Source organism: Sabethes cyaneus, chromosome 2 (genome assembly GCF_943734655.1).
Source record: "Sabethes cyaneus chromosome 2, idSabCyanKW18_F2, whole genome shotgun sequence".
NCBI lineage: Eukaryota > Metazoa > Arthropoda > Insecta > Diptera > Culicidae > Sabethes > Sabethes cyaneus.
The window spans coordinates 47,062,276-47,074,309 of NC_071354.1; the positions used below are offsets into that span (position 1 = coordinate 47,062,276).

A 12,034-nucleotide genomic window follows, 5' to 3' on the forward strand; every position below is an offset into this window, starting at 1 on the left:
GTTATTTTAATTATTTTATTTTCGTTTTAGCTTATGAAGCACCTCCTGTTATATAGTGAAAACTTTGGCCAAAACGAGTTTTAATACTGCACATGGATACCAGCAAAAACAATTAATTAATTATTAGAAGCACTTATGGAAACTCAAAGGACGCAACACCATTCCATTCGAAAGACTGCTGGTGAGATTGTTCTATGTTTGCCCAGATATACAACATTGCATCTTAATATCATATTAATAATAGTATTATTAATGATATCATATATGTGGAAGGCTGGACTATGGAGTGGATTGCCAACCTGAATCCTGAATTCAGACCTTACCTTCAGGCAAATATGGCATTTCACAATTTTCACAAACAAATCATCACGTGGGTTAAAGTTGGTACAGCGAAATTAATTATTACATGGAAGAATCCTAATGCTGGAAGGCGACTCTTATAACCCCGGAATACGCACAAGTGCCTCTGCTTGTGGGTCCGTCCAATCCTTTTTGGCCCTTCTGTAACAGCATTAGTGTAAAATTCATTTGATAGTTAAATTTGGATCTACTACTACTACTACTACTACTACTACTACTACTACTACTACTACTACTACTACTACTACTACTACTACTACTACTACTACTACTACTACTACTACTACTACTACTACTACTACTACTACTACTACTACTACTACTACTACTACTACTACTACTACTACTACTACTACTACTACTACTACTACTACTACTACTACTACTACTACTACTACTACTACTACTACTACTACTACTACTACTACTACTACTACTACTACTACTACTACTACTACTACTACTACTACTACTACTACTACTACTACTACTACTACTACTACTACTACTACTACTACTACTACTACTACTACTACTACTACTACTACTACTACTACTACTACTACTACTACTACTGCTACTACTACTACGTTCTGTACACTTTTTGGACTCCTTTCTGACTCTTTTTCAACTCGTTTTGGACTCACTTTGAACTTTTTGGACTCTTTTTGGACACTTTTTGTGCTCCTCCTTGACTCTTGGCACAAATCTTCCACATGATTCTGAGGAACGTGTTGCTCGGCCCGAAGATGCTGCTGATAGACTCTTGTTGGACTGTTTCGGACTGTTCTGGGACTCTTTGTAGTCTTTTTGGACTTTTTAGCTTTAAACTCCTTTAGGATTCTTTTTGGATTCTTTTGGATTGTTTTTGTTTTCTTTTTGGACTCTTTTGCATTGTCTTTGGTTTTCTTTTGGACTGTTTTTGGATTGTTTTTGGTCTCTTTTGCACTCTGTTTTAATTTTTTTGGACTCCTTTCGGGCTTTTTACTCCTCTTTTTGGACTCTTTGGATTCTTATTGCACTCGCTTCGGGGTTTTTGGACTATTTTCGGAGAACAGTTTTTGAACAATTTTAGAAATTTTTCGAACTATTTTATTGCACTCTTTCTAGATTTATTTTGGGCTCGCTTTGGGGTGTTTTGAACACTATTTGGATTCTTTTTGGCTTCTTTTTGAGTTTTTTCATACTTTTTAGACTCTCATTTGGGCTTGTTTTGCACTCTTTTGGACTACTTTCGGTTTTCGGAAGTGTTTTCAAACTCTTTTTAGGACTTTAGGACTTTTTTAACGTTTTGAAACTGTTTTCGGATGCTTTTTGAGTTTTTTTTTTTTTGTTTGACTCGTTTTGGACTTTTTTGGATTCTTTTGGTGGACTCTGTTTAGACTCTTTTCGGACTCTCTCTCGAACTGGTTTTGGATTTTTTAAGACTCTTTATTTATTTATTTATTTATATATTCGTCGTCAATCACTCGTAAACCATTGCAATAAGACTCTTTTGTATTGTTGTTATTCTCTTTTGCACAGTTTTGGTCTGTTTTTGGAGTGTTTTGATCTTTTTTGGACTCTTTTTGAATTCTTTTGGTTTTTTCTAACTTTTTTGAACTTTCTTTGGCCTCGCTTTGGACCTTTTTGGACTATTTTTGGAGAACCGTTTTAAAAACGTGTTTGGACTGTTTTGAACTTATTCTGGACTCTTTTTGGCCCTTTTTGAACTTTTGTTGTACACTTTTTTAGACCCTCATTGGAATGTATTGGAACTTTTTTTTGACGCTTTTTAGACTTTTTTTTGGTCTCTTTAAACTATTTTTAGTCCTTGTTTGGACTGATTTTGGACTCTTTTGGATCATTACTTACTTTACTTTAGTGGCGAATTATAGTCCTCCAGTACCGTCGGTCCTGGGCTGCCGTTCTCCAATCCCCACGAACACCAGCTGAACGTGCATCGTCTTCGACAGCACACACCCACCGGGTGCAGGGTCTGCCTTGGAGTCTACGGCCTCTTCCTGGTTCTCTGCTGAAAATAGTTTTGGCTACTCTTTCGTCGGGCATTCTGGCCACGTGTCCAGCCCACCGCAACCTGCCACATTGCACTACCTTCACTATATCAGCATATTTGTATACTTGGTTCAGCTCGTGATTCATGCGTCTGCGCCACACTCCATTTTCCATTTTGCCACCAAGTATAGATCGCAGAATTTTACGCTCAAAAACCCCAAGTACTCGCCGATCAGCTTCCTTTAGCGTCCATGATTCGTGTCCGTAAAGGGCCACCGGGAGGATTAGTGTTCTGTAGAGCGCCAGTTTTGTGCGAATTTGCAAACTACGGGACTTCAGCTGGCTACGTAATCCGTAGAAAGCCCGATTCGCGGCTGCAACTCGTCGTTTCACTTCGCGGCTTACATCGTTGTCACATGTCACGAGTGTACCAAGGTATATAAATTCCTCCACTACTTCATATCGTTCCCCATCTAACTCCACCTCGGCACCAACACCACTTGAGCTCCCACGTTCCCTACCAGCAACCATGTACTTCGTTTTGGCGGTATTAATGGTAAGTCCCAATCTCGCAGCTTCCCTTTTAAAGGGCCTAAAGGCCTCTTCTACTGCTCTACGGTTGATTCCGATGATATCGACGTCATCCGCAAAACCAAGAAGCATGTGAGATTTCGCGATGATAGTTCCATTCCTTTCCACGTTTGCTCTTCGTAATGCACCTTCCAAGGCAATGTTGAATAGCAGGTTAGAGAGTGCGTCCCCTTGCTTCAGTCCATCCAACGTCACGAAAGCAGCTGAGGTCTCACCCGCTATTCTAACGCATGATTTGGATCCATCCAGCGTCGCACGAATCAGCGTAACTAGTTTCGTCGGAAAACCATGTTCTAGCATTATCTGCCACAGCTCATTTCGTTTAACTGAATCGTACGCCGCTTTAAAGTCCACAAACAGATGGTGTGTCTGCAAGTTGTACTCCCGGAACTTGTCTAGCAACTGGCGCAGGGTAAACATCTGATCCGTCGTGGAGCGACCCTCACGAAAACCAGCTTGGTACTCACCGACGAAGGACTCCGCTAACGGTCTCAGTCTGCAGAACAGGATACGGGAAAGCACCTTGTAGGCAGAATTGAGCAATGTAATTCCTCGATAGTTTTTACACTCCATTCGATGTCCCTTTTTGAAAATTGGGCAAATGAGGCCATCCAACCACTCCTCCGGCATTTGTTCTTCCTCCCAGATCCTGACAATGATCCGGTGGATTGCTTCGTACAGCCGCTCGCTCCCCGCTTTTAGAAGTTCAGCCGGGATACCGTCCTTCCCAGCAGCCTTACCGTTTTTCAGCTCACTGATTGCCTTCTTAACCTCCTCCTGTGTTGGTGGCTCCACAGCTTGACCATCGCTTACAATTTCTATCCTGTCCCTGCTGATCTCCTCATTTACCTCTCCATTCAATAGTGTCTGGAAGTGCTCCTTCCACCTGGCTGCTACCGCCGTTTTGTCGGTAAGCAGGTTGCCAGCACTATCATTGCACATCACAGGCATGGCAAAATTTCTGCTTCTCACCGTTTTATAGAAACTCCGTGTGTCGTTGCTGGCGTATCGCTCCTCTGCGCCGGCAAGCACGTGCTCCTCGTACTCGCGTTTCTTTAGACGATGGATTCTTTTTTCCGCAGCTCTAGTCTCTCTGTATCTCTCTCTGTTTTGACGTGTTGCCGCAGTGAGCATGCGACTCCTGGCCTGGTTCTTTTCGTCTGTCACTCTCTGGCATTCGGCATCAAACCAGCTGTTACGCTGTCTTCCACGCGTCGTGCCTACCACCTCTCTCGCTGTTGTTTGGATGGCACCATGGATGTTCCTCCACGGCCCATTTATATCTTCTTCTTCTTCTACCTGCTGTTCTGCGATTCGCTGGTGAAGCTTCCTGGCGTACTCCACTGCAACGCCGTCTGCCGTTAACCGCTGGATGTTGAAACGCAGCGTCCTTTCAGTGCGAGCTTTCGCCGTGTTCGACAGCCTTGCGCGAATCTTACTCACTACGAGATAGTGGTCAGAGTCGATATTTGGTCCACGAAAAGACCGAACATCGATAACATCCGAAAAGTGTCGACCGTCAATCAAGACATGATCGATCTGAGAGCTAGAGTCTCCATTTGGATGCCTCCAGGTTTGTTTCCGAATATTCAAACGTGGAAAGTAGGTGCTACAGATCGCCATCCCTCTGGCCGCGGCAAAATTTATGAGCCTCAGACCGTTATCATTGGTCGACAGATGCAGGCTATGTCTTCCAATAACTGGACGGAAGAATTCCTCCCTCCCGATCTGCGCGTTTGCATCTCCGATGATGATTTTCACGTCGTGTTTTGGGCACTCTCCATAGGTCCTCTCAAGCTTGTCGTAAAACTCGTCTTTAGCATCATCGGATTTATCATTTGTCGGTGCGTATAAGTTGATTAGGCTATAGTTGAAGAATTTGCCCTTAATCCTCAACAGGCATATACGGTCATCTACGGGCCTCCACCGGATAACTCGTTGCTTTTGTTTTCCCAACACTACGAAACCGACTCCATGTTCAGCTTTCTTACCGCCACTGTAGTAGATGTGGTACTTAAAAGAAGTGCCTGCAATAGGGTCTACTGCACGGAACTCCCTTACTCCGGAATTTGGCCACCGAACTTCCTGAATAGCAGCGATCTCCACTCCGAGTTGATGCAGCTCTCGAGCAAGCAAGCCAGCCCGTGCCGGTTCATGGAGAGTTCGGACATTCCAGGTACCAAGTTTCCAATCGTTATCCCTTAATCGTTTCCTTGTCCCTTGCCGTGTCCTATACCGATTGTTCCGTCCTGAATTTCTTTGTTCGTTGTTCGTGGTAATTGAGTTTTCGGTATACTACCTCACCGGGGTTGCGATACCTACATCCCGCTGATGGGTCTTCCATCTTAGGTATAGCTTGCGGGATACCGCATTTCATATTCAGCCGCCCGTTACGAGACAGACGCTGTGTGAGCCACCCCTCACCTGGAGAACAGGCGCTCTAGTTCGCACCTCCTAGCTTAGCTGCTTCAGTAAGTACGTGAAGCATTTCCGGGTAAGGCCATCGACCGTCATCATTTGACTTAGATCTGCGTGGAGGCGCCAGGTGGGAGCTTGAGAGAGCCAGAGCTATGTTTGACGCTCCTTCCAGGTAACTCTCTCCATTTCATACCCAATCTTTTGGATCATTATTGGTTTCTTTTTAGGCTGTTTCAGATTGTTTTTTAACTCTTTGTTGACAGTTTTAGACTCTCTTAATTATTTTATTTAAATCTTTTGAAAACAGTTTTCTTAGACTCCTTTGAAACCTTTTTTGCCTCTTTTCGCACTCTATTTGGACTCTTTTTTGTGGACTATTTTGATGGACTCTTTTTAGACTCTTTTTGGTATTTTTTCGTACTCTTTTTTGGCTGTTTTCGAATTCCTTCTGGCTTTTTTTTAACTATTTTTGGAATTATTTTGACCTCGCTTCGACTTGTATCGATTTTTTTTGGAAGCCTGTTTTTCGACTCCTTTCTGACTCTTTTCGACCCTTTTATGGTTCCGTTTTGGACCCGTTTTGGATTTTTTAGACTCTGTTTAGACGTTCTTTTTGGACTTTCTTGCAGTTTTTTGGGTTTTTCTGGACTGTTTTGAACTCGTTTTGCCTCTTTTTAGTTTTTTTTAGTTCCGTTATTTGAACCTATTTTGCCAAACGAGCCTATTTTTGGTTTGCTTTCGGAAAAAATTTTCGGACACTTTTTAGACTCTTTTTTGAGCTCTTTGTTGGCATTTTTGGTCTCTCCTTAGATTCGTTTTGGAATCTTTTGAAACAGTCTTATGAAAACAAATTATTTTGGGGTTCTTTTTGAACTCCACTCTGTGGACTCTTTTTGAACACGTTTTAATCTTTGTTCGATAAACTCTTTTTGGTGGACTTTTTCTTAATCTTTTGTACTTCATTTCAGTTTACAGACTCCACTCTTTTTGAATTATTTTGAACCCTTTTTGGATTGTGTCTAGACTTGATTTATACTCTTCTCGGACTCTTTTTGGATTCTTTTTGGGCTCGCTTTGAACTTTTCATTAATGTTTTGGATTCTTTTTTGAATTTTTTTGAACTCTTTTTGGATTCTTTTCGGACTATCTTTAAACTTTTGCGTTCCATATAAGCTCTTCCCCTCCCAGTTGGCGCCGAGGTATGATGCTGGCCTAATAAGCCAGTCGTCGTATGTTCGAATCTCGGCTGGAAGAGGCTGTTAGAGTCAATAAGATCGTAGCAACTGGCCCTACAATTGTCCTGTACTATAATAACAGCTGGCTGCGAAGTCTGTCGTACAAAAACAGAAGGTCAAGTTTCGATAACGGAACGTAGCATCTAGGTTGTGCTTTGCTTTGCTTTATAAGCTCCTTTTGTACTGTTTTAGGGCTATTTTTGGACATATTTTGTACTCCTTTTAGGACTCTTTTTGGACGCTTTTGATTCGTTACTTTGGTCTTGCAAGAGCTATCTAACGCCCATAATATGTGAAAATAATTTGGATCACAGCTCAACATTTCAAGTATTTTTACTCATATGTCAGCTAAAAAGTATGAAGGTCTGGGTCTAAAAGCACAAACGAGGGGCTCACGTAGGACTACGAATGCAGGTTCAATTCCACAATTTTTCCAATGTTTGTCATGAACATTTTTAATTAACTATATTGTAATAAGTGCTCTGAAATATTCCTATAAATTTGATACAAGAAGACAAAAAAGGCTAAAATTCCCTAAATGCCCGTGCTCTACATATCAGTTTTATCCATTTCTTAGAGTTTGTAGTTCCATTAAGAGTTTTATCAGGCCACAATCACACTTTTTTCAACTTTAGCTTAACTAACTTGAAACGAATGTTAACTGGTTAAGAATCTTGCTCAAAGCATAAAATATTTATCATTGGATGCACAATTTACGGTTAAACGCAAAAAAATAAATAAATAATCTGGGTTTTGGCTGCGAAACACACCAAAAGTGAGTCAATATACATACAATTCATGAAATTAAACATTAGCCGTTACAAAATACCAATGCGTTGTATAATAATACCGTTTTAATAATTAGCATATACTTGGTACGCCCAGGCTGAACAGAATATTAAGTTTTGCGTGGCTGAAAAGAAAATGTTTATAAGATTCAGAATCTGAAATTGTCGACGATATCGAGAATGACTTCGTTATGGAGGACAGAAATTCAAGAGATAATACTCTAAATACTCTAAATAATTCCTAACCTGGTTCACCTTGGCTGAGCAATTTTTTAATTTCCTTCGATCATAACTTTTTAGAAACAGGAGAAAACGTTTCTTTTGAGTCTATTGAATAAGTTTTAAATTCTCACCAGGAGAACGTTGATTGGACGCCTTGGCTCAAAAAATGTACACACGGTGATTCTTTATTATGGAATAAAAACCACGTATTTTGAGAGTCTTCAACAATATTTATTCAAACCGAAATCGAACTTTTGCATGCATCGTAAGTTGTTCTCAACCTTGTATAAATGACACAAAGTGAAAATACATCCAACCAGATTGAACTGAAAACTATATTCTTTAACTTTCATTCAGCCAAAGTGAACTCAGTGCATTCATACCAAAACTATAAGTGAATTATTTCGATAATAATATTCTATTTTACGGAAATTCATAATCTCAGCCTCAGGACATAAAAGACGTCCTGTTTGTGATATGTGAGCGATAAAATGATTTATTAGGTCAGCTACAAGCAATTGGTGGGACGATAAAGTTAAAGTTTGAATTACTCAAAATAATGGTTTTGGCGCTTGGTTCGTTCTGGCAGAACCCCGGCCATATGTGGCTTCGAAACCAATGAACAGGGGGGCGTGGGGACGCGAAATTCGTGACACTTTTGAAGGATCTGCTGCAAAATGAAGATTTGATCCGTTGTAGACCGCCCCTAGGTAGGCCTGCCCGATAACTTCCTACGAAACTATTGGCAATTGGCGATACTCAATTAAAGGTGCCTTTGGGAAAGCACTTTGAGGCGGCATTCAAGATACTGATCGCACGGTAGTTCTCGGTACATAGTTTCATGGCTGGGGTGAAGGCCAAAGTACGGGCATTCGGATGTGGAGGCGAGACAAAATAAAGTAAAGATGATAAATCTAAGTTTGTTTCATTGAATACTCTTAATATTTGATGGCGTAACATTTGTACACATTCTCACTTTAATTAGTGAAAAGGTTTCCTCTAGAAAAATCTTGGAAAATTGACTTTTATGCCTCCCAGCTGTATATAACGCTTTAATATGTGAAACCTGCTATCACTGAAATAAAAAATTGTTTCAGTTTTCTGTACCAACCCTGTATATGTCGTTTCGAAATATGTAGCTCACTCGCTAGATTCTAGAAGTTTTCTTAAGCGAAAGCAAAATTTCAATGTACTCATAAACTGCCGGAAAAACTGTCAATTTTTTCCTTGAGCTTTCTTTTTTCCTTGTTTTTCGTGCAAAATTTCGTTCAAACATTTATTTCCCCTGTCAGACAAATCGTTCTATTGGAACGACAGTCGCTCTAAATCGCTAACTGGAGTTATGTACTGTGATCAAAACAGATGACCCCACGGAACAAGTGTGCGTTACCTATGTCACCTCACGTCTGACACATACGTGTTTGCACCATCCCCTATTTGTCGGGATGCCGACGAGGCTGAAACATCGCATCGAAGCGGCAGATTAACCCGCGATAAATCGGGAAATCATCTATGAAAAACAAACAGCCTATCGTATGGCACGATAAGTTATTCACGTGACCGAACAATGTTTTTCAGGCTGAGGCACCTCCGCTGTATAATAACCACTTCCTTTTATGACCGGCGGTGCCTGGATCCGCTTGAACGCGCCACCGCATCCAACGAGCCGGAGAGCCAGCCCGAGCCCAGCCGGACCGAGCCGGGCCGGCCGGTCAGTGATTGGAGTTGGAGGCTGACCAGACCGTTTTCAACGTTTCCGGTATGTTGCTAATTTCTGATCGCTTTCTGTCGACCGGTTAAAAGCGAGGGGAAAGGATTAAGGGTTATACTGAACCGGGCGAGGGGTCCCATTTTCGGGAGCACTCGTCTGTATCTGATCATTTTTCAGTCGAGGATTTTTTGTTTGTGTTTTTTTTTTCCTCAAGCCCTTCAAAGCCCTGTCGGGTACGACGCGATGGGAGGGGAGTGCGGGAAAAAAGTAGTGTCCAGCGCAACGGCTTTATTTTTGCAACCTTGTTTATTATGTCGGATTGGGGCGTTGGATGAGAACTTGGAAATTTTCCCGCATGAAATGAGATGAATGGGAAATTTAATGCTTCACTGGATTGATAGATTTTGCGGTTTTCGGGGGAATTGCGTATTCATGCGAGGTGGGGTTGAACTGCAGGGGTTTGATATAAATTAAACTGATTTGTTCTTAATGGTGAGCTTTCTGTTTGAATATTAGATTAGTTTCAATTGTATTTGCAAGCTGGGGGGAAATGTAGAAATTTTTCTTTTTTGGTTGACGAGGATAATACATTTAATGACCAACGCAAATGACGACAGTTGTTTTCAATTTATTCAGCCTGGAAAGAAACAACCCATTAAAATTCACTGCCAGTACTGCTAAAACGCTATTCCTGTTCGTAAATCTTTCCACGAGTTGTTGCACTTTCTTATCGTCCGCCCGAAATAATGCTTCACCAATCTGTTGCTGGTCCATTTGTCGTCCGGACCGGACACCCGAGCGTTACAATGCAAAACTCTCATAAAGAATCTTAAAACTTCCACACAAAATCGTCCTCGCCGTTCCGCTGTCACCTACAACGCAGGACGGCTCACCAAACTTGGCCTACAGCCAGTGTGAAACCCTGACCACAACTTTTGCAATAAAACTGAAAGTGGGCAAAGATCCTCCGCTGCCGACGACGACGGTACAATCTCTGTTTCTATTTTGTGCAGCAGCAGGACATTATGTACCGCTGCCGTCTGGCAGCCGACCGGCAACCCGAGGATGGTGACGACAATGAGGACATCTTCATTTCGACGACGACGACGACGACGGGATCAGGACTTGCGGTCTGCGAGACACAGCCTCCTACGGATACAAGCAGCCTCCATCGCAAGCAGCAGTGTCTTTGGAATGGTATGACATTTTCCAACAGTTGTACCGACAATTCACTTTCCGGTCTGGATAGTGAGGTTCCGGTCCGAGTAAATATGGTAGTGTTTTTTTTCTCGATTTACTTGGGAAACTTTGGATTTAAATTAAATCGTTAATAGTCTGTAGCCTCTATTGTTTGTCGAATGTTTGTTTTTATTTTTGTGGGTGCAATCAATCACTTGAATTTGTTTTTGTACCGAGTCTGCGTTATAGAGTTGATTGAATTGACCTTATAGAATACCTGCTAAACAGCAATAATGACCATCATAATTTTTTTTTGTCACAGTAATCAATTATTGAATTGTTTTGCTTTCATTCCCAGAAGAGAACCACATAAAAATAATTAGATATCCTTGTTGTGTGTGACGAATAAAAATGTATTGACTAACATGGGCTAAATGAACCATCCTCATTTGAGATTATCAATGAGCTGATTTTGATTTCAGCCGAAGTCTAACCGATTGTAAACCAGTCTTTGTTCTCAGGTCTTTACGACCAGTCGACTTGTTCTATTCTATGCATCAAAGCAACCATTGCAATTCGAAAATTTTCACCATTTCACTATCTCATTTGCAAGCTGTGCAGTTATAGATTTGTGATAAATGTTGCCTTTAGTGACTCGTCTTCTCCGGCGTTCTGTGAAAGGATTCATGGAGTTAGGTGTGAGTACCGTAAAGCAAACTTCCGGGATTCATCCCTATCGCCATTGCCACCGTCAGTGCGAAGGTGAAGCCGATTTCGATGCTCGCTACGAGGCATACTTTAACCGTCCGGATATTGACCACTGGGAGGCACGAAAGGCGATGAACGATCTGTTCGGAATGGATCTGGTGCCGGAACCGAAGATCATCGTGGCAGCGCTAAAGGCATGCCGACGGCTGAACGACTATGCACTCGCGATTCGGTTCCTCGAGGCGGTGAAGGATCGTTGCGGCGACAAGGAGAAGGAAATCTACCCCTACCTGCTGCAGGAGATTGCACCGACACTGTGCGATTTGGGTATCGAAACACCGGAAGAATTGGGCTACGATACGCCGGAGTTGGCACTAAAAACTATTTATGATTTGGAAAAATAAATGTATTTTGTTTTCGCCTTTGTATTTAATTAATCTTGAATAAACAAATCTTCTTTAACCTCTTCAACTAACTTTCTTATAATTTCTTCTTTACCCGAACCAACACCAACAACAGTTTGTATGACTTGCCTTCCAGCTCTGCTGGCCATAATTGCAAATCACGCTAAATCGAATAATCATTGAGCAGTGCAAAACTTTTACTATCATCCAGACCCGGTATATAATGTCTTCCTCTCCGATGGATGAATGCACTTTTCTCCGTAGACAGCTGAGACCACCCCCCCCCCCCCCCCCCCCCCCTCCACACCAGAACCGCTCAAATGCGTTCAGTCAGTCAGTAAGGAAATTGTTCAGTTAACCGGCAGCAGCATCAGCCAGCAGCAGGAAATATCAACTTTTTCAATTATAAACTTTCCTCTGCGG

General features: G+C 41.8%; 1 protein-coding gene across 1 annotated transcript; it reads left to right on the plus strand.

Moving 5' to 3' along the window:
- The first annotated feature begins 10,345 nt into the window (after positions 1-10,345).
- LOC128735365 (cytochrome c oxidase subunit 5A, mitochondrial-like) lies at positions 10,346-11,611 on the plus strand. Its single transcript, XM_053829853.1, has 2 exons — positions 10,346-10,568; positions 11,181-11,611. The coding sequence occupies exons 1-2, from the start codon at positions 10,346-10,348 to the stop codon at positions 11,609-11,611; spliced, it is 654 nt and encodes a 217-aa protein (XP_053685828.1).
- The last annotated feature ends 423 nt before the right edge of the window (positions 11,612-12,034 follow it).